Source organism: Typha angustifolia, chromosome 7, assembly GCF_048772165.1.
Source record: "Typha angustifolia cultivar Huaian chromosome 7, ASM4877216v1, whole genome shotgun sequence".
Taxonomy (NCBI): domain Eukaryota; kingdom Viridiplantae; phylum Streptophyta; class Magnoliopsida; order Poales; family Typhaceae; genus Typha; species Typha angustifolia.
Genome location: NC_133245.1, coordinates 6,553,793 through 6,577,744, shown reverse-complemented (window position 1 = coordinate 6,577,744; position 23,952 = coordinate 6,553,793). Strand labels below are relative to the sequence as shown.

Genomic DNA, 23,952 nt, shown 5'->3' with positions numbered 1-23,952 from the left:
GCACCCCTATTATTGGATATAATGTTAGTGGCCAAATGCCTATGTGGGAGGCGCACCACGCGTAAGTGGTGGATAGGATTAGCGAGAGTCAAGTCGAACCATGCTAACTAAATACAAGTCATACATTTTTATTCTACGTTCATGATTATCAACTGCATAGTTATGCATACATTTTCTATGCTGGATGTGTTGTTATCCATAATACTTGACAAGTGATAGTACCACCTATAGAGCATTAGGCCCATTCCGAGTTGATATATGATGTAGATTGATTAACACCCTAGCAAGATACTTGGCTGTAGTTTACCTTATAGGGTGTCAGGCCCCTCTTCTTTTATACTCTGTTTTATACTATTTGTATAAGGGGTTTATATTGTCTTCTTGTTATATCTTACTTTTAAATATATACTCTTATAAGGGGGTTCTACCTTTACTGTTATATTTGGATGTATTTATTATGTCCTATAGGCCCTTTTTTCACTTTCATTATTATTTTGGTCTTCTTTAATTTTGATGGTATATTGTTGGACTCCTAATCTCCATGTGACACTCATGAGGAAGAACCCTCATGAGAGGCACATAGCGGGACCAGGTTATTACAAACCAAATCTTTGTGACAATGTAGCTTTAAATTTAAATTTACGAGTGCCCTCCAAATAGGACCAATCATAGTTAGTCAATTGGTGTCAAGATTAAAGAATACAAATAGGTGGCTATGACCTTCCATACCTCAAGGGTGGGTGCAAATTCAAACATTACCAAAGCCCACTTCATTCTCTCACTCTGCTCAGGGAGTGGCATATCAAAAAAAAAAAAGAAATAATTGGGAGTTGGCGCCTACATAACAGGCCTGCACCTTGCCTTCGCAACTGGATTTAATCCTTCAACTATTGCTTCTCTTTTCTAAAGATGAATCGAGAAATATAGAAAAAGTGATCCATAGTTTCTTTCTGCATCCCACATATAGAATATGGTTGAGGAGGTCCTATATGAAGGCTACGGAGCAAGACTTTAGTAGGAATTCTTCCTTTAAGAACCTTCCAAAGGAAAAGCTTAACCTTGGGATTAATTTTGAGCTTCCATAATTCTTTCCATTTTGGCCATCGAATTAGGTCTTAGGCCTAATAAAATTTATAGATGGCTTTAGCATTGGGCTAACTAATATTACTCAGCCACTAGATCCATTTAAAGCATAAATCTGCAGTTTGCATGACTAGGATGAGATCATGTAAGTCAGGCCCAAAGGCATCTCTAATGATATTGAGGTCCCACTACCTCTCATTAAGCAAATCTAAAACGTGCATAAGATCAATTAACTGATTAGAAGCAGATAAGGTAAGCATGTATAACATAGGAGTCTTAGTTAACCAAGGATCATTGATAATGTTAACACTTGTGCTCGGACCTACAAGGTGTTTAATACTTCTCATATTTTTAGTCTCGTTATGGATAGCCCTCCATGCGCAAGATGTGTTCCTAATGGTGTGATTATCCCAAATGTTTAAATTTCCATAATTCTTCTTGATAACAGTTACCCAATCCATATCATTGTTGTTAAGGAATTTAAAAGTATTATAACCCGTAGGGTTCGTTTTGACCAATCAGAGATCTCTAATAGAAAGATCCACCTTAATTTTTTAGTTTAGCTTTTGGGTCCTAATCACTAGATATAAACCTTTCTGTGCTCTCCTTTTTCCCACAAGAATCCAGGGGCAAGTTTGAAAACTCAAGCATAAAGTCTGAAACCCAAGTCGATGTAAGCTAGAATTTGGGAATAACATTTAAGACTGAAATGATGAGGATAAGTCTTCCCACAAAGGTAAAAATGTCTCTTTTCCAACTGACACATATAGATGATTATTCTTCTGAAGAAAAATGTAGAGGTGACCATGAATGCTTTATGACTTGATGGAGTTGTCAAATAAAACATAGTAAAAAGATTCCTAATGAATGTCTAATTGGATTTTATCCCCCATCTTTTCTAATAAAGAATCTAGAAACAAAATGGACTTATAGTATTACGAATATACACGTTAAGTTTTTAACCGAAATATATCTACGGGTGTAAATGAGGCTCCAACTCAGGCTCTACTTAAATTTAATCTCAAGTCAAGCTTAGGTTTTGGGCTCGGCTTAGCTCAAGTCGAGTTGAGCTCAAGCTGAGCTAGACCGAGCCTAGCTCAAGCCTATTTGCAAGCCAAACTCAAACCAAACCCAAACCTAAAATTATGTTATTTTTTAACCCAAAATGAACTAAGCTTATTATTTAGGTCAAGCTGGATCGAGCCCAAGCTGCCAAACCTTAAAATAATAAGATAAGAATTATTAAAGTTGAGTTAAAAACTATATATATATATTATATTTGGGTCGAGCCTATCGAGCCTAAGCCACTTGTTTGTTTTGGTACCCTTAAATAGATCACTCTAAATAGACACTTATCAGCGCTGATTTGATCAGTATTTTATGATAATAATAAAAAAAACAAGGCAAATATTTAACTGAATCTATCGTCATTTTAACTTTAAAACGTGATCTTTTGATATCAATTGGCGATTCATTTGTATGAAAATAATTTGAGATAGGGCTAGTTTGGTCAAAAACTCAATATACGATACCGCTTTAGCCAAGTAGCTTTCCCTCGCGGCCCCACGAGTCCACCGCATCGTATCGAGAAGAGCACGATGCCATTTGGCGCGCCACTCCTCCAATATTTTCTATTAAAGAAATCCTCCATCCTTTCCACATCAGAAGGAAAGCAAAAGAGAAAACCCCCCAAAACCCCATTAGAGAACAAAAAAGAGGAGGATACTAGAGCACCATGGTTCTAGGGTTGCAGCCCTTCGTGGATCGTGTCGGCGATGAGCCACGCCTCGACACCGACGCCGGCGAGGAGATGATGCATGTCCAGCCCGGCGTCGCCGTCGTCCTTGGACGCCGGACGCCGGAGCAGCCCGGCACCCTCTTCATCACCACCAAGTACTATTCTCCCTCTCCCCTAGAAATCTCTCACCTTCTCCTTCCTTTTTGTGCTTCCGTTTCTATTTCGTGATCCTTCTCTTGAAGGAGGGTGATTTGGCTGAGTGATGGCGACAAAGAGAAAGGCTACGCCGTGGATTTTTTGTCGATTTCGCTACATGCCGTGTCGAGGGATCCCGAGGCGTACCCGACGCCCTGTATTTACACTCAGGTAGCTCCTGCTTTGTAGAGTTGCTGTTAAAGAAGTTAGGGTTAGAGATTGATAGCAATTCTAGAACTTTCTTGGCTCTAACTGATGTTTTTGACTCTGAAGTATGTTGGCTGTCCTTTTTGAAAGGATTGTTCTCTCTTTAAATAACTTGTTCATAGGCTTTTAATTGATGCAAAACTGACGCACCTAGTGTTATACTTCTATTCTGATCTTTGTAACACATCTCAAATGAATGACTCCAAATAACAAGTAAAATAATTTATTGGGCATTTACTTTCTGTACTATGTATTTTCTCTCCTTATCCATTTAGGAGCAACTTGCTATGAGTATGCGATTCACTAGTCTAGTTTTGGCTAGAATTTGTTTCGCTAGAAATGTTGTTTTCCGATCTAAGAAAACTTACACTTGGTTCAATACTTAGTGGGGTTTTTTATTAGATAGAAAAGTAAAGAAGAAATGAATCCTTATTGCTAACACAAGATGTGTCATCTGACATGCACAGTCTCTCACAACACTTAGTTCTTGATTGGAAATAGTAATACTTTTCTTTTTCTATTTGGGGGTGGTGGTAGATTCTGATGGATATTAATTCTTTTCTTCCTAATGCGCAAGACTCATGGCCAAAGAAATATTTAGGTGGTCTTGTGGACTGCATATGCTGCTTTCTGTTCTTGGATTTCCTTTTGTACTTCCTTTCTAACTGGATATAAATAGCTTTCTCAAATTGAAGGAAGGATGCTAATTCATTGAAACTCTCTCAAATTATTAACATTGAAGATTTTATATGCCCTAAGCCTAACTATATTTTTGTCTTTTAAACACAAGGAAGTCCATTTTTGAGCTTGTTTTTACATACCTTTTCCTATTGAACAAACTTTTGCAAACTGACTTGAACTTTTGAACTAAGAACTAATCCATACAAAACCATCTTTACAATTGGAAAATCATCTTAAGTTTTAGCTTTCCTGGCATCTGTTTCAGGAAATATATGAGTCATTTTCATTTACTTAGATAATATAATATTGTAATTACTATAATCAGATCTTCAGTTATGGAGTGGCAAAATTTTTTCCCGAGACAACATATATATATGCATATGTATGAATGTATGTATGTAAAATAGGATAGCATAATCAATTAGTTATTTGAGGCCATTTTTATTTACTTGGTTAATATCATATTATAGTTACTAACTTACTATAATCAGGTCTTCATTTATGGGGTGGCGAGGTTTTTTCCTGAGACAATGTGTAAAATAGGATAATGTAATTAATTAATTATAAATTCCAGTTACTTGATTGTAATTGTGCATGTGCAGTATGCTCGAGCTCTAGAAGGTATGCAAAAAAGAGGCACCAACCTAACATGAGTAAAATAAATTCTTGTTGGCCTATTTTATATTCAAATATCTTGGGCTGATTTTTACTATACATTTCCTCGGATGTTCTTGAAGATTGAAACGGGAAATGAGGAGGAGTCTGATGGCTCTGATGTCTCAGATTCTGAACATGATCAAGATACGGAGCTTTCAACTGTCACGGAAATGCGCCTGGTGCCTTCAGATTTTAGTAACTGTATCCTTAAGTGAAATAGCTGTATCATTTTCTTTTCTTTTATTCATTGTCCTAGTTATCATCATTATTTTGTTCTTTCTGTATGGTCATATTGTTAGTTCAAAGTTCAAACCTTTGTATGCATGCTATGCAACAATAGAGCAGGTGTGCCGCCCACAAAATGTTTGAATGATCAGGTAAAGAGCGAGCTTCTTATATGGGATCCAATGCATCCAGCAGAGCTTGCTGGTGTAGCACTACAGTAGGACTGTGTCAAATGTCCTAATGATCTTTAGGGTCGATAATGACATGCGACATGCTTCTAGCATAATTATATTCAAAGATCATCTTATTTGGATGTTCCATCCTTTATGAAGTAGGACATTTATTACAGAACCTATAAATAATTTCTTTTTAGTAGTGACTGACCTAATAGGAGATGGCGTGATAGCCACTAGCTAATCTATCAAAAATTTAAGATGGAAGAAGCAAATAAGAGAAGTTAGAGGTTTGGTTGTGAGGTTGCAAGAAGAGGTTAAACATGGTAGGTTGAAAATGAAAATATAAAACTATGGATTGAAGTATTTGCCGATTACGGTCCGTATTGCCGAAACAACCAATATGGCCAATTTGGCCGATCCCTGATCCGAATCGTCTGAATGGAAGATTGATATAATCGATACGACCAATACTTATCATTTTTTTAAGTACTTGATTCCAATTTTGAAGCCGACACGTAGAACCCTTGTATAAAAAATATTTAATATTTTACAATCATATATGATATACAAATTTTAAAATCTTTTAGCACCCATTTGGATACCTTGAATTTCAAATCCACAGTAGAGCTTGAGAATCCGGTCCCTGGATAGACATTTAAGTGATTACTCTAGGAGTGGACATTCGAGTGATTACTCTAGGAACTATACCTAGAAAATCACTTGATTTTTGTTGTTTAACAATCTTAGGAATTAATTTCAGTATTGGTAACGAAAATAGGAAAGAGTGATGGGGAGAGAGAGGTGCTGTTGGAAGTAAGGGAGATTGAATGATTGACATAACCCACTTATGGGCACAATGGTCTGTGAACTCATGGCTTTAGTCGCTTTGGTGAACTTGTAGGGCCTTGAGCATGTAAGGTCCCTGCAGCGGCTTGCAGACACGTTTGCTTATAGGCTTGGTGATTGCCACAGGTCCAAGTAATTTTTTTATTTTACTCCTTAAAATATTGTAGGTTTATCCAATATTGTAGTATCTTAAACTGTAAACATCATGTTGTTAATTTTTGACCTTTGTTTCTCTAATTATTGGAGTTTTGATTCTGTTGCTCAGGTAATTTAGTGTTTCTGGACAACCCCTTATTTGTTTGTCATGTTCGACCATCTTCTCATACAAAAAAATCACCTACATGGTAGCAGCAACAGGTGTCTTGAACATTAATCACTAACACGATTATAATGCATTATAAGAAATGATTACTTGACAGTTATGAACTGCCAATAAATAGATCTATTCTGTGTAAGATGGATCATGCAGTGTTGTGGATCAAACTCCTCTGAATATTATAACTCCTTTTTACCTGTTGAGAGGGAGAGATTGCACTAAAGAGTAATTTATGAGATATACCTAGCAACCTTCAAGTGTGAAAGGAGTCTAGGGCATGTAACAGTATTTTCTCAACTGAGGTCAGTGTAAGGACCCAAGGCGTACAAACTTTTGTCTCACTTTCAGTAATGGTGTATCCTGCTTAGTAAATCTATACTCCTGCAACTGTATGTTCGAGCCTAGTTATTCTAGCTTAGCCATTTACTATTTTAGCACCTGCTATTTTGTTTGAGTCAAACTTGGTTACTAGTTAATTATGGACCTAACTTTTTTAATTGATTAATGGTTTTAGTCAAGTCAATTAATTAGTCTAGGCGAGTCATTGGATGTATTATGAGTTCGAGTATTACTCGGCTAAGTCAAGTTGCTTGAAGTCAAAGGAGTCCTAATTCGAGTCGGTTTAGGGTTAGCTTTTATATATATATGTTGAGTGCAACCTTAATTGACAAATGAAAGGAATTATTTGCTGAAAACCCTAGCCATCTTCATCTCTCCTCTTACTTGCCCGTTCCCTCCCAGTCTGCCATCCTTGGCCGCCAAAAACCTCTTTGTCTGGCTGCACCACCCTTAACCTTAAAGGTCGATCTCCTCTCCCTATTCCTCTACTTCTTGGTTACTACTTCACTCACTAGCAATGTCCCCATCAAACTCGACCAGATTTGACCCAAATAGAGTGTGAATCTGTCAAGGGGTTTAACACTAAAGATGTAGATCGGAAAATCACGAAGCTATTCCATCTGGTTACGTCATTTTTAGTGTCCTGTGTAGATTAAGAATGCTGCAATAAACCCACCATCACCAATTTTACACCTTCAGGACCAAGTCATATCAAACTTCTTTGCAGTTGGTATACTTCCAGCTGTATGGGTTTAGTTTAATGATATAAAGCTCGTGAAATTACTGTACTGCGGTTGCTGGTAAGTACTGCGGTTGCTGGTAAAATACAAAATTGTTATCTCTGAATCCTGAGTTTAGTTTATTAATAACCAATGAAATGATGATTTTTTTACCCCAATTAAATCTTGGATCCTTAACTAAGATTTAAAGTGGATACTCTCTTTGACATCTTTTGTCAATGTGCGGAACTAAATCCTGAGCCTACCGCTGGTTAGTGGAAGTTTAATAATTCTCCTAGTGTTACTTTCTGTAAGTTCTTATAATAAATTTAAATCATGCAAACATGTGCTCTTTTAATACTTTTTCAGAGGGTGAAGAAGAAAATAGTTGGTTTTTTGGTGATGAAGATATGGCTGATGGTATGTGACTGATGTTGTGTTTTTACATCCATTATGTTCTTAGTCCAGAATAAATACTGGTATCCTCCTTTCTTAATATCAGGAAGTGATTCTGAGTGGCAACCATCAGCAGATCTTGCCAATCCAATTGGTCATGCAAATGGTGATCATGACCTGGCACATCCAATGCTTGAGGTACAAATTTTACTAACTGAATTGTCATAAGATATACATGCATATATACATTACCAAACTTCCAATATTGCCACTTATGTTCAATATTATACATCAGTATGTTTGATACTTGTCTTAAATCAAGCTAGAGAATCTGCTAGAGGAGATCTTGTTTTACCTTGTACAAGTTGGAAACATGGACCTGCAATATTCCTAGGTTTTGATGTTTCCTGAGATATGAATTGTCAATTGATTTGATTTGCAACTTGCATGATCTCATGGGTAAAGTTTATGTCATGACCTTACAACATGGTCACTAACTGGTTTTTCCTGGGTGTACAGATTTAACAAACGTCATTTGGGCATTGCAGTTCTGTTTTTGCTAGTTTGTAATTTCTACTCGTAATTTGAGTCATACATATATTATTGTAGTTTACTTGAAATAGTTCTGTTTCCTTCACTTTGTGGAGTAGTTACCACCCAGTCCTAGAGAAAGTCGAATGCTGATATTATTCAACAAATTGATAAGACATTCTTGTTAAAAACAACTGGGAGTACACTGAACAGTAACATGATGTACAGGCTGGCATGTCGCAGGTACTGGAGAACATGTTTGATGGTTATTGAATGGACTATTGATTCACCTGTGCACTTGAAATTTATCTGATAAGCTCGAATTTCTATTTTAATAGCCTAACACACCACATTATTAGGACCCTCTCAAGTCTCAATTAAATAGTGATGAGGGATAAGGGATAAACATTCATCTAATCTTTCAATAAAATTTCATACTTGTGCTTCCTATTGTAAGGATTCTTGTGGTATACAACCTAATTCTTAAAAAAAATTATGTTTGAGAGTTTTCTGTTATATGTTGCTTTCCTTAGTTTCATAGTGTTTTCTAAATTCCTATTATGTTGGTTTTCTGCTTTCTTCAGAACTTCAGTTGACTAGGATTGGTCTCTATTTAAGGGCTGAGATTGGTTTTGCTTGTTCTTTCTTCTACCTTAATTTGGTGCATTGAAAAACAATTTTGATGGCCACCTTGGCGGGGTGGCACACCACCCGCCCCGTCCACACACTGCACCCGGATTATGCGGTTGAATCGCATAATTGGGCTTTGGTGGCTATTGAGTTGAGCTGGCCTAGCAGGTCAACATGGTGGCTATTGGGTTGGATGGGTTGAGCACAAACGGTAGTGGGCTGTGCAATAGATAATAGAGAAAAAATAAAAAAACCTCACTGACCTAAATCCTCCCCTCTTGTTCTCCTCTCTCAAGCTCTCTCCTCTCAACTGTACAGCCATGAGTGGAGATCTTCAACTTGTGTGACAGCGTGGAGGTCAGCCTTGTGCAGCGGCGTAGACAGGAGATCCCTTTCGAGGGTTTCCCATCGCCTTCCTTCTCCACTTCTCTTTACTTAACAGAAGTGATGGACAGATGGAGTGTTGGGCACGTGCTGGAACAGTCTCCAGACTCTCCACTTATGTTGTCATGTGTGATTTAATGGAAGTGAACAATATTATTTGCTATGTTCTCATTCCTATTATGTGTTCTATTCTACCACTAAATTTTATCAGCTCATTGTTTTGATCATAATATATTAACAAATGTTGTAAACTTGTGGTCATGGTTGTGAATTGTGATTTATCTTTTATGTATCCTTGTACTATAGTGTAGTAGATTATTAAAATATTATATATATATATATATATATTATAATTGTTTTTAAATTTTTATATATTAAAAATGTTATATTGCCCTCAGCAATATGCAGTGGACTGCCTGCTGTTAACCACAACCGCCTTGCGAAATATTGCATTTTTATCTACTTCTGTGATGTTGATCACTGAATTGCTGCACCACAAAGATTGACCGGTGATCTCTCAAGTTTGAGATGCCGTCTTTGTTGTGAAGATTAACCATGATTGGTTATTTCACCATGTACTTAAATTGCAAATGCATATACCTTTAAGGTTTAAATTGTCTATAGTAGTTTCTTTGATTTGTCAAAGCAAATATATACTCTCCTAGGACCTATTAGACTTTTTATTTGTCTGCAGCTAATCTGTTCATCTTACCATACAGCTGCAAATCAACGACCAGCGCTTTGAAGATGCCGAGGAAGCAGAACATGAGACTCGTCCTGATCATCCATGAGCGAATCACTTACTAGCTCAAATTTCTCGGTGTGATAGGATTGGAATGTATGCCATTTCTACTGATGCAGCTTTTTGATGTGTGGTTTGCTGACAATGAAAAAGAAAAGTTCTTTTCTTCCTGTAGAATGAATTAGGTTAGGTTCTACTAGAATGCAGCAGGCCACCTCGAGTAGTTGTATCATTGGTGTTTTTCCATGAAAAGGTCTTGCTGCTGGTCAAGAATGTATTTTACTTTTAAAAAAGTAGGGTTTGAACAAGTATCTAAATCCACAGATTTTTGTTTTTGTTTTTGTTTTCTTTTTTTAAGATGTTACCAAGTTATCGTCTTTTGACAAATACTGTTATTGTTGGGATGAATCTAAAATTTAACCTCCTGAGATCAACCAGTTGTTTGTGTTAAGGTACAGTTAATCAATTGTTTGATTGGCGTTTACTTGGAGGCAACTTATAATTAATGCAGTAAATTAGCAGTGTGATTTACTGTATTCTTTTGTGCTCTACTTCTCTACGGTCGGCGGATAAAACTGCCTTTTTCCCCTTCAAGTTTATTTGTAGAATTAAGGTTAATTTTGAAAGAAGTATTTTATTAATATTATGAAAAGAGAATTAATATCATTATAAGTTATTTTTTATTATTTAATTAAAATATTAATATAAGAAGTAATAATAATTTTTAATGTGATATAAATTAATATTTAAATAATAAAAATATTAAATTTGTATTGAAAATTTGTGATATTTTAAACTAACCAATGAAAGTATTGATTGGATAGAATTAAATATTATCTACTGTAGAGGTAAAATAGTAATTCTAAATTATTATTAAATTTTTGAAAAGTTATATGAAATAAGAGGAGAGAGTGATGGAATAGTATATTAGAAAAAGTTGAGTTATTTAATTACTATATCAGAATAAAGAGGCTTAAGAAAACTATTCGGGGCTAATTAATATTACTTTTTAGTATCACCATGAAATGTGAAGGTCTATGTATCTTTGCTCGGCTTTCTTGGGCCTACCTCGTGAAGTCGTTATCTCCATTACGTCGATCAGGATCTCGTACTAATTTGGTGACTGGATTCATGAAATTACCGTTACACGTGGTCATGAAATGCATCCTAAAAACAATAGGTGTGTGCAAGCAAATAATATTAAAAAAAAGGGTAAACTAAGGTACTTCAAAATTTAAATATAAAAATGTACTTTAAATTTTTTTTCTATCTTCTTCCTTCTAAGATTACAAGCCTTAAATCTTTCTTAATTATTATCTAAAAAATCACATGTGATCATAATATGAACATGTTAGAAGTATGACAGTGAAGATTTATATTTACTTATTAAACAATAAATTATTAATATCATAGGGGTAAATGTTGTGGCCGCAGAGTACCTTAGAGTAGATTTAATACTTGTATGACACTGTTGTGTTATTTATCTATTACAATACAATATATCTATTATATATGCTTATTTTGAAGCAGAGTAAGTGCTACTATGATAGTTATAAACCGATGCAGTAGTATAGTTATTACTCCTAATGTGACAGAAAGGAGAAATATTAACAAATAACTAAACAATCATTTTACAATAGATAGATGAAGAGAGGAAAGAATAAAAAAGGAAAATAATTAAAGTGATTAATTAACTAAAATAACACCTTTTCAAAAATTAAATAGTAATCAATAATTATAAAAACAGTAGAAGAAAGAGAAGAGGAGAGAGAAGTAGGTAGTAAAAAACTAATATTAAAATAAGCTGCTGCTTGATTACTGTACCAAATATAAAAAGACATACTAAAATAAGTTCATATATCCAGTAAACAAGTAGTTATGGGATCCAAGTTGGCGCATCAACACGTCTGCCCTTGCAAGTCATTCATGATTTATCTAAAGCATCGTTCACTTTTCTCAATACCTATATTTCATAATAAGAAGAGGCCCAACGCAGCAACGCTCAAACATAAACTATCTCACTGCAACTTATCACTGAAAAGAAGAGAAAGTACAATCATGCAAGAAAACTGGAATTCTAAACTCAAAATCTCAATTCAGAATCAGGAGCCAGAAAACAAAAGCTTGTGGAGATTTCCAGTTTCAAAGTACCAAAATTTCAAAGACTAGTATGTTGATAATTAAAACTAGATATGAATAATGCCTGCTAAAAAAAGACCAAATCTAACATTTGACAGGTAGACCTCAATCAAGCATCAGCAATTGTCACTTCAACCTCCACACCAGGTTCAATGGTAATTGAGGTGATCTGCTTCACCACTTCAGGTGAGCTAAAGAGATCGATCACCCTCTTGTGAATGCGAAACTCAAACCGATCCCACGTGTTGGTTCCTGTGAAACACAAGTTACAATGTTGCAGTTCAATAACAACTACCACAAAAGCCACATTGATAGAATAATGTCAAACCCGCATTGAATACTAACAAGTTTAAGGCTTCAGTAAAGTTAAAGCACAAAATAAACAAGCCTACCAACATGACAAGTCAAAACTCAAAACTGAGAAATACTTGTATACACATCTTACATGATGCAAATCTAATTGCAACGTACAGTCTGAACATCCTTTTCAACCCATTAAGCAGAACTGACACAAAAAACTGGTATGCAATAGAAATCCTTCACTCGGTAAAATACATCTTTCTTCCAATTATTGGAAGTACACCACTAATAAACTCATCAAATTAGTCATGCAACCAATTGTCTAGCAATCATTATCCATCTAATTCAGTGCAATAATCATACCTAACTATTTCTTCCCATAAGATATGGGATTGACTGGAACACAACTCCCAAAATAAAGAAAGCTACCCAAATTTGTAAGAAACTCTTATCATTGAATGCCAATCTGATGTGGATCCACTAGAGATCTCTGTCTACATCCTAGCTAAAGAGAGCTGAGACAGATGATCTGCTCATATGGTCAAATTCTAAGACACCAGAGCTGCATCATTAAATTTAGCAGACTACTCTGCTTATAAAATCCAATTAAAACAATCAAACAAACTATTCCCTGCAAACTAATAATTTCATAAAATACCAACAAGAATAAAGTTGCGACCTGATCATCTTTCCAACCGATGGTTAAAGCATCAAATAAACAAAAAAGTTCAACACACACAGCATAAAATATCTTAGCATTACCAAATTCAAACCAAACACTGACCTTATATAATTACATGCCTTATCCAACTTGGGGTGTTCTTAATCCTCTACCCCTCTACCCCCAAATTACCATGCAAATAACTGTAACAGTCATCCATATTTACCCTTAACACAACCATGAACCTTAAACAAATAACTAGGCTTAAATACCTAAAAGCTAGGTCTTGACAAAAAAACATGCACAACCAAATCCAAATATATAGGAATTAACGTCATATCCATTATTCAACTCTGTTCTTTCTTAATTCCCAACTCATAGTTTATCAAGCAAACAATAATTTGCCCCTCCATTGCGTGATGACTCTTCTTTTAATATTTGTTACCATCATCCACATGTACTCTTAACGAGAAGACGAACACTCAAAACATATAACTACGCATAAACAATTCAAAGCTAGATCTGGACAAACATAAGACTATACCTTCTCCGCAAGGGGACTTCCTGGTGGTGATGTGGAGGACCTTCGTGGGCATGCGCACGGGACCCTTAACCTTCAACTGCTTGTCCTTGGCTCCCTTCACCAAATCCGTGCACACTGTTCCCCTCATCCCAGATCGAAGAACTCTTTCGTCAGATCACAGAGGAAAAATATCGAAAATTTAGAGGGCATCGAGATCGACGGGTACCTTTCTCGAGATTCTTAACGTTCTTAGAAGAGAGAGTGATACGGATCCGATTCAGGCGCTCCTGCGGCTCCTCAAACCCTAGCTTCGTCGGCTTCATAGTTCCATACGCGGCCGCCATTTTCGTCTTCCTGGGAACAAGAGCAAGAGAGCCGGTACAAACCTAGGTTTAGGGTTTTAAGAAAAGGCCGCCCATGATGCCTTCTCATATACTGCTATGTGATCTTCTTATTTGACCATGATAACCGTTCGATCATGATCTAACGGCTATTCAGAATACCTTCTCAGTTGTTATCTTCTTTGACCATGATAACCGTTGGATCATATGATCTAGTGGCTCTCGATGAGACGTTATCGTTTGTAATCTTCTTTAATAACTCTAGTGATAAAATTATAGAGAATTGAATAAGCTTTATAAGGTAACTAAAATAATATTGATTAAATTATAGATAATAAAAATGTAATAAATATATTAAATAGATGTATGTTTTTATCATATTTTTTGTGACCTAAAACTTATCAATATTATTTTAGATACATTAGAAGGCTTATATAATTCTCTACAACTTTATTTATAATAATTATTTTTAAATTCAACTAGGTGAAAAAAGTAACGATTTTAGTTCGGATATAATTATACGAGGGTAAAATAACATAAATAAAACTATAGGTGGGGGAAAGACATACAAGGTCTTCTTATTTTTAATATGATTTTAAATTATTAAATCGTTAATATGATTCACATCCATAATCTTTTTCTACATGATCTTTACACACTAATATATTTTTCTATTAAATACTTTTGATTTATTAACACATTTTGAAATACACTAATATTTTATATATAAATTCTATTTAGATAATAAATGATATCGTGTTAATGTGATTGCACTAGGTAAAACATAAATGATAAATAAAAGTGTTTTCCCTTTATATGAGACAAATTACATTCATAAATGGAGCACTATGCAAATTTTATATATTTATTAAACTTTATTTTGGATAAATAAATATGGGTTCACAACTTTGTTTGCATGAGTTTAATAAGAAATTAAATCCAACCGTTTAATAAAACTATACACCACTATATTATTAAACAATAAAATTCTTAAGATGTTTGATGTATGAAGAAAATATTGATATACTTACCTTTGTTTGCTAGGACTATGCATGTGTTATAGATTTATAAAAAATTATAGAATAAAGACTTTCAGATTTAATGATAGATAATCTCAAAGTGTCTTTAGATGTCATTGTTCACGTTAGAAGATAGTCTATTAAAAAATTTTGATAATATTTGTAATGATATCAGGAAAATAGATGTTGCAAAATGTTAGAAGATTATGTTGAACTTTATACAAATTCTTTATAGTCTTTACATGCATATGAGAAAGAAAATACTTATGTTAGACTTTTATCTATTATGTGGTTTATGTTAATCAGGATCATTGAAGTAATTTATCATATAAAGATATTATTACAGAAAGACTAATATGATAATAACTTTATTAAGATATTGCCCCTTGATAGAGTAGGATACATATTTATTATCTTATAAATATGTAATCAGTTCTTAATCCCGGATATCTGTCTACAAGCTCTTCATCATCAAACAAGATATTTATGGGATTAGAAAGTTTTTTTCATGACAAAGATATCTACGAGATTAGAAAGCTATTTTTATAACTTTCATAGTGTGTAAGAATTCAAACAAGAATGTTTGAATTGATAGAAAGTGTGGAAATCAAGTGATAGAAGTTGTTATTTCTAGTAAATAATTCAGTAAAAGTTTAAAATATTTCATGAAAGTGAGTAACTATTATAATTAGTGATAGTATGCAGTATATAAAAAAATAAAATAAGTGAAATTGGGTGATTTTAGGGAATTGAAAAATTTATCCATTCTTCTTTCTTCTTGGAAACACTATAGATTTATAAAAAGTTGTCATTTTCTTTCTCTATTTTTCACCAGCCAAATATACCATTTATTGATCAGAGTATGATATACTATAATTAATAGACAATACAGTGTTAATGTAAATTATCTATTTTGATATTTAATAAATTATAGGTTTATTTGATGGGAAAGACTGTTAATATAATACTATCTATATCTTTTCACAATTAAAAAGAACACATGCGACTATCAAAGAAATCTCACATGTTATTTTCTTTGTTTATGGGTTAGATTGATTTTACTAATTTTCTTGATATTTGGTAAAATATATATGAGATAGTTTGTACCATAAACTAAAATAATTTTATTAATTCATAACATTTCGCCCTCACTTCTAGCATGGTAGAATTTTTTTAATGTGTAGAAAAAGTATTCCACTTACATAACAAAAGAATATATTTTATGTTCATTTATTTTTATATCACCATTAATGTGAGAAAGAAAATTATAATATAACAATATATATGAATAATTTTTAGTTATTTCTATTAAAATATAAAAAGGAAGAAGTTTGTTGCAAAACTTTTTATTACTACTAAAAAAATAACAATGGAGTAATACTGTTTTGCTGTAACTAAACAATGAAAAATAAAAACTTTTCTTTCTTCCTCTTTCCGAAAAAGAATGAAGATATTTTTATGATCAATATAAAATTAAAAAGAAGAAGATAAATATAACATTTAATATACATGTGATATTGACTTGAAAAGCTTAAGACATTACGGTAATTTTAGTGTTTTTGAAAAATTTGGGTGAGATCACAAAGTAAAACTAAAATGAGTAGTGAGACAAAATCAAACATTATTATGATTTATTATTTAAATAACCTATATATTTGGTTGTGTGTTTGGTCAAATACATAAGAAATTTTATGTTCTTTTTTTGTTTTGCAATTAATTAAGTAATTTTTTTATGAATGTTTTCGGTAAACATATTATGACAAATTTAGGAAACTCAGTAAGTTTTCTTTTGTTTATATAAGATCATAAACACTTACTTGTAATCTATCTAAAGTTAGTGAATAAAATAGAAGCAAGAACTTCACAAATTTTTTTTTCTTTTCTAAGTTATTGAAGTTTCTTTTTTTTTCTTGTTTTTACACTATCTTTGAGGCTTATTTCATCTTATAAATAAGGTAGAGTGCCACGTGAACTAGTAAACCGATTAAAAGGATCAAGTCTGTGACAATATGCTAGCGTATTTTTTTTATAAACAATGTGTTTATTATTAATTATTGTAATTCTAGTTGTTAATTCTTTTGTCAGTTACTATTATAGTTAAAAATGATTAAAGTTGCTACACGTGCAATTTATTACATTAGTTATATTATTTACAAAATTGAATATTTATATAATTGGTGCAGATGATAAAATAAAATTTTTAATTGTTCGATTTTAGTAAGCATATTATCACTAACTTAACCGTTTGTACGCTCTACTTTCTTTGGCAAGTAAATACAGTAGGAATTGTAAAAATTTTAGTTTCCATTATAATAATCTAATTATACTAAAATTAGATTCTTACATATATATATATATAGAAAAATAGGGTTGTAAAAATTATAAAGGTTTTTTCATTATAAAAATTAATTATACTATAATTGGATACTTACATATAAAAAGATTAGCCCCTTTATTTAAAGACAAAATGGACACAAGTATAAGTATAAAAATGAGTGGTGGAGGGCTTAAGACCAGGTTATTTATTTTATTATTTTACTATCCAAAAAATTTGTGTACACCAAAGTGGAATAAGGTCCTCTCCTTTTATAACTTGTGTTGAATGGTCCACTCTAGCAGCTGTATCATCTTTATATTCGTTGACGATAACAAGTGTTTATGTGGATATCTAAAAGTTAATAATGGCTACTGCAACTTGCTCTTTTCATCACTACTACGGTAATTTAATAGTAAATAAGTAGGTGTCTCTCCAAATTATCGTATTATCTCTCAAATCAGTTTAATTGTAACTTAGTTTATGTTCTTGAGCATCTTCGGCATTTAAGTTTTGATCAAAATTTAAATAGGGTGTAAGACCACGTTACTGCATTTTTTTTTAAACAATGCTTTTTTTTTTTCAATTGCCATAGATATATGATTAATTATATTTGATGTAGTTCTAATTTACTACATCACATTGTTTACATGATTATTTGTGGAATTGTATTTGATATAATTAAGAATAATATCATATAGTAAAATCAAGAAAATAATTCAAAAAAATTATTAACAGAAGAAATATTCTAAAGTTAATATTTCCCTCATGGCTTATTTTTACTAGAGTATAATTGACACGTAACATTACATATCATTAATTTTTACTAAGATTGCCACAAAAATACTTTATAAAATTATCTCATGGCATTACATAAATATATTCAAAGTTAACTGTTAGAAATATTCAGTAACTTTTTAAAATTAACTCTGAGAGTAAAATAAGATATTTTAACCGTTTTTTCGTATTAATAATGTAAAAAATAAAATAAAAGTAAAAGTAAAACAAGCCTATTGAGCCGCTTCGTCATGAGCTTAATAGTTATCATTGTCAAAGAAGATTACATACGAGAATGTCTCATCGACAGCCGCTAGATCATATGATCCAACGGTAATAATGGTCAAAGAAGATTACATCTGAGAAGGTATTATGGATAGCCGTTAGATCATGATCTAACGGTTATCATGGTCAAATAAGAAGATCCATGGACGGCCTTTTCGTATAAAACCCTAAACCTAGGTTTGTATCGACTCTCTTGCTGTTGTTCCCAGGAAGACGAAGATGGCGGCCGCGTATGGGGCTATGAAGCCGGCGAAGCTAGGGTTCGAGGAACCGCAGGAGCGCCTGAATCGCATCCGCATCACTCTCTCTTCCAAGAACGTTAAGAATCTTGAGAAAGGTACCCGTCGATCTCGATGCCCTCTAAATCTTCGATATTTTTCCTCTGTGATCTGACGAAAGAGTTCGATCTGCGATGAGGGTAACAGTGTGCACGGATTTGGTGAAGGGAGCCAAGGACAAGCAGTTGAAGGTTAAGGGTCCCGTGCGCATGCCCACGAAGGTCCTCCACATCACCACCAGGAAGTCCCCTTGCGGAGAAGGTATAATCTTATGTTTGTCGAGATCTAGCTTTGAGTTGTTTATGCGTAGTTATATGTTTTGAGTGTTCATCTTCTCGTTAAGAGTACATGTGGATGATGGTAACAAATATTAAAAGAAGAGTCATCGAGCAATGGAGGGGCAAATTATTGTTTGCTTGGTAATTTATGAGTTGGGAATTAAGAAAGAAGAGAGTTGAATAGTGTATATATTGTTAATGTCTATAGATTTGGATTTGGATTTGGATTTGGTTGTGCAGGTTTTGGTCAATGTTTTTGTTAAGGGTAAATATGGATGATAGTCACAGTTATTTGTATGGTAATTTGAGGGTGGAGGATTAAAAATGCACAAAGTTGGATAAGGCATATAAACATAGAAAGTCAGTGTTTGGATTTGGTAATGCTAATATATTTTGGTTCTCTGTGTGTGTGTTGAACTTTTTTTATTTCTCATTTGATGCTTTGTACCATCATTTAGAAAGACGGCTAGGTTGCAACTTTGTTCTTGTCGGTACTTTAGGAAATTATTATTTTGCAGGAAATATTTGTTTGTTTCAATTGTACTTTATAAGCAGAAAGTAGTTTGCTAAATCCAATGCTAAGATATCTTGTTTGCTGTGTGTGTGTGTGTTGAACCATTTTTATTCATATTTGATGCTTTGTACCATTGTTTAGAAAGACGACTAGGTTGCAATTTTGTCCTTGTTGGCACTTTAGGAAATTATTAGTTTGCAGGAAATAATTTTTGTTTGTTTTGGTTGTACTTTATAAACAGAGAGTAGTTTGTTAAATCTAATTATGCAGCTCTGGTGTTGCAGAATTTTGACTATGCAAGCGGAACATCTATCTCAGCTCTATTTAGTTAGGAAGTAGACAGAGATCTGTAGTGGATCCACATCAGATTGGCATTCAATCATAGAATTTCTTACAAATTTGCATAGTCTTCTTTATTTTGGGTTGTGTTCCGGTCAATCCCATATCTTATGGGAAGAAATAGTTAGGTATGATTACCATAATGAAGTAGATGGATATTGGTTGCTGGACAATTTGTTGCATGACTAATGTACTTCCAGTAATTGAAAGAAAGATGCAGTTAATAGAGTGAAAGATTTCTATTGCATACCAGTTTCTTGAGTTCAAACTTCTGATTAATGGATGAAAAGGATTGATACAGATATGGGATAGGAAGATACAAAGGGATACAACAAACTTTTAAAAGTTGGTTACGAATACGGCATGTATACGCCAATAAATAAATGAATAAATGTATTTTTCAATCTGTTGTCAACCATATGGTAAAAAATGATTATCCTAGAAATGATAAGAAAAAAGAAAGAAAGAGATTTGATATTTACATACCTAAAACTTTGGAATAATATTGTAATAGACACTGATATGAAACTCAAAATGTTACAGAAATGTTGAAATCTAATATAACTATTAATCTACAATTAATCTTTAAATGGCTTTCAAATTACATATTTAATTCATTATCAAATAAACAAAGCTTTAAAATATTATGAATAATTGGATAATTGTATATACATATAAAATATGTGTTTTATATCATCTTTTAGCAAAAAAAAAAATTGATTGGATAATCAAGAAATGTATCGAAGTCGTAACCTATGGTATTAGAGCCATATTCGGTGCTATGTCGGAAAATTAAAATTGATTCTTTTTATACTCCTTCAGTTGTATCCAGTACGTATCGGATATCGGTACAGAAAGGCAAACAAAGTATTTGTGCATCATAGCTTGACTGTACTTTGCAATTAGATTTACATCATCTAAGATGTGTATACAAGTATTTTTCAATTTTGAATTGTCATGTTGGTAGTGCTTGTTTATTTGGTGATTTAGCTTTACTGAAGCCTTTTAACCTTTTGGTATTCAATCCGGTTTGATTATTCTATCAATTTGGCTTTTGTGCTAGTAGTTATTGAACTGCAACATTGTCACTCGTGTTTCACAGGAACCAACACATGGGATCGGTTTGAGTTTCGCATCCACAAGAGGGTGATTGATCTCTTTAGCTCGCCGGAAGTGGTGAAGCAGATCACCTCAATTACCATTGAACCTGGCGTAGAGGTTGAAGTGACAATTGCTGATGCTTGATTGAGGTCTACCATATTAGATGTCATTTATGTTAGATTTGGCCCTTTGAAACTGGAACACTCCACAAGCTTGTGTTTTTACCCTGATTTTGAGTAGAGATTTTGATTTTCGAATTGACTGTACCAACTCTTCTTCTTTGGGTGCGAGATGTTTATGTTTGAGCCTCAGGCCTTTTTTATTATGAAATATGAAAGCTAAATTACATTTACACCTGAACTATGAAGTTGTGTCAGCTATACTCTTTGTTTACCGTTTGTCTTTCCATTGAGTGTCACATGATTATTTTTAACTCTTATTTGTTCAGAAACTTCACTTTTTTTCTTCATATTTACACTATACTACTCCTTTCTTGCTTCCAAGTCTCAATCTCTCTCAATGCCCTCCACCTCTTTTTCCGTTTTTTCTTTAGCAACTCTTACTTTGATATGGTCTTCGTTCTTCTTTTGTCTCTCAAGATTTCTCTCTTTTAAGCTCTCTCACTCCCAATTTTTGTAATCTCTTTTCCTCTCCCTTTCTTTGCATTTCCTTTTCTCCGAATTGTAAGTTTCATAGCTCTCCTTCCAATCTCTTCTCCCAATAATCTTTATCAATCTCTCTCTTCCGGTGTTGTACTGTCACGCCTTTTTTTTGGGTGTGTTTTTAGGGTGTATAAGTGATAGTAGAGTATATAGTTCAGGGTTGAGGTGTAATTTAGACAAATATGAATCAAGCTATAATGTTGGGTAAACACTTATCACATCTGGAAAGTGCAACATTTAGTCACTTTTGGATGCGAATATCTTCTTTTGCTAAGTAACCATCCAACATTCAGTCATTATGCCTTCTCCTTTTCTTTGTTTTTTCCTATCTTTTTGGCAAGTAATCCTTTGCCTAGTTGCTTCAGATTATGTTAACCTCTGCTGCTCGAAGTTAAGAACTCCTATCCCCTGGTAGTTATTTCACGTTGGCATTTAAATTATCCATTTAAGTGAAGTGGATAAGTCGCCTGATCACTTAGAGAGGATTCATTCCACTTCAAACCTTGAGAAGAGAAGCAGGTTAAGATTGAATGAACATGCAAGGGCAGCATTGCAGAAAGGGTTGATGCTCCCACCTCGAACCCATTATTAGTAGTAAAAATAGTGAATCAGAAGTCTAATACAATCTTGCAAATAATTATCTCTCTTTTTCACCATAAGATAAGGTTTACTACATTTGGAGGATACTTCGGAAGACTTCGAAGGGAAGTATCAGATTAGCCTTCTGGAGTTCACCATATTTCTTTTGTTTTTCTGCAAATTTCAATATAGAGAAATATCTACATAACATAGAGTTCAAGAGCTCCAACTTACCTACAGTGCAAATTTCGAGAGTTTGTCAACTGCTCTCAAAAAGAAAATATTAATAGAGCCCCTATATTTCTATACATAGCTCAATCATTTATGATAGATTTGAGCTTGCTAGTTATTAAATGAGCTAAGCTCGAGCTTGTCTTATTTCACTAGCTTAGCTCTGGCTTGAGCTGAGGTTGAGCTTGACCTTAAGTAATCTTGAGCCGACTCATGCTTAGTTCATTTAAGTCGATATTGTGAATTTTTTTTTGAATATGTGAGTTGTATTCAACTGAGGTGAATACCTTTAGTTAAAGGCAAACATCAGAAAGAATATTATAAAGTTCTAAGAGGATTTTACAATCTGGCCCAATGATGTACCTTTTGGAGCCTCCTCTACCCTAGTTGGCCGCCTAGTTTGGTCGTCCTCTCTAAACATATGGACCATATGAATGCTAATGAACCCTCCTAATAATTCAACGCACTCATAGACTAAGTTCCTACACTTCCAAGGACTCACAGCTTCCCCTTGGAGGAACTCAGTCCTTCTGCCCTATCTTGTAAGGTGGTGAGCTACCGTCGCTCCTAGCTCATCCATGCCACCCTCCATATCTATTGCTATTATTATCATATTCAATTATGGCCAGTTGGAGCTGGCCATGTCCAGATCTATGCTTGAGGCTACCTCCATCCCTAGGAGTAAAGCCTGTTTGAGGGTCCTCATAATCCCATCATGTTGTTCTGAGAGTCCACTGTCACTTGTCGAGGTTGGACTTGACCTAATAGTTGCCAACCCATTATGCTACACCTCTGTAGGGTAGGAGTCCTCATGTGACCCTTATTATTACTTCTATTTGTTTGTCTCGACAAAATCAGACTTAGTCACTCAATGTCGAGACTTAGTCACTCGACGTTGACTAGAACCCAGGCGGATTGATATTCCATTAACAACAATAATCCATAATTTAGGCATTAGAACCATCTTATCTTGTTGTTCTTATCGCGATGTCAATCCATTTTTTAGAACCGTCGAGTTCTAAATAGTTGTATCCAAAGGTATAGTACTGGCCATTTTCCTTCTCCACCCTATCTCTAAATTCTACATTGTGTGGCGTGCTCAATAGAATAGCTCCAAACAGCCCTTGACTAGGCTCTTTTTCATGCAGTTCATTTAATTTGCCTTTTCCTTTGTCAGGCATGAGACGTTGTGTCTTTTTAGTTTCATAGCTTGCATGACTTTGGAACACCTTACATGAGAGGGTAGTAGGCCTTTTAGTCTCAATCCCATAATACCTTAGCTCTAGAGCCTTTTTACCAATATTGCCACTCAAGTTTCTTGGTTTTCCATTGCCTTTAGATTCATTGCTTTTCTAATTTGAGACTTTAGAGGGTTGGTTCAAGGCCCGATGGGGTTCTACTCTACCGGGCCTATACTAGGATATCTTTCTGGTACATCGATAAACCTTATGCCCAAAGCACCCACAGATGTAACACAACAATGGGAAGCTCTCGTATATTACAGCTTGGTCCAAGTTTTTTTGACTTTGGTCCTAGCCAAAATGTTGTCTTAAGGGATTTTTTGAGATCAACCTTCACACATGTCCTAGCATAGTGGCCGCAAGAGTGGTCCAAGGTTGTTTCATTCACCCTTAACATTTTATTGAAATAAGCCATCATTTGAGTAAGAGCTTCTAATTTCTAATATCCCTTACGGATGCGGCAAAGGTTTGAAGTTGTTTCACTATGGTATCAAATAAAGAACCA

At 34.1% G+C, this 23,952-nt stretch overlaps 3 protein-coding genes across 3 annotated transcripts; 2 read left to right on the top strand and 1 right to left on the bottom strand.

The window, feature by feature from the left end:
- The first annotated feature begins 2,741 nt into the window (after positions 1 to 2,741).
- Positions 2,742 to 10,252, top strand: LOC140763190 (chloride conductance regulatory protein ICln). The gene is made up of 7 exons (XM_073101274.1): positions 2,742 to 2,976; positions 3,064 to 3,187; positions 4,642 to 4,762; positions 7,394 to 7,453; positions 7,552 to 7,602; positions 7,685 to 7,776; positions 9,843 to 10,252. The coding sequence occupies exons 1-7, from the start codon at positions 2,819 to 2,821 to the stop codon at positions 9,912 to 9,914; spliced, it is 678 nt and encodes a 225-aa protein (XP_072957375.1). The 5' UTR covers positions 2,742 to 2,818; the 3' UTR covers positions 9,915 to 10,252.
- Positions 10,253 to 11,913: 1,661 nt separating this feature from the next.
- LOC140762886 (small ribosomal subunit protein uS10y-like) lies at positions 11,914 to 13,897 on the bottom strand. Its single transcript, XM_073100862.1, has 3 exons — positions 13,715 to 13,897; positions 13,510 to 13,623; positions 11,914 to 12,256 (listed from the first exon to the last, which is right to left on the bottom strand). Exons 1-3 carry the CDS (start codon positions 13,830 to 13,832, stop codon positions 12,114 to 12,116), a joined length of 375 nt encoding a protein of 124 aa, XP_072956963.1. The 5' UTR covers positions 13,833 to 13,897; the 3' UTR covers positions 11,914 to 12,113.
- A 4,503-nt stretch (positions 13,898 to 18,400) lies between these two features.
- On the top strand, positions 18,401 to 21,094 carry LOC140763929 (small ribosomal subunit protein uS10z/uS10x-like). Its single transcript, XM_073102313.1, has 3 exons — positions 18,401 to 18,561; positions 18,650 to 18,763; positions 20,736 to 21,094. The coding sequence occupies exons 1-3, from the start codon at positions 18,444 to 18,446 to the stop codon at positions 20,876 to 20,878; spliced, it is 375 nt and encodes a 124-aa protein (XP_072958414.1). The 5' UTR covers positions 18,401 to 18,443; the 3' UTR covers positions 20,879 to 21,094.
- Positions 21,095 to 23,952: the final 2,858 nt, after the last annotated feature.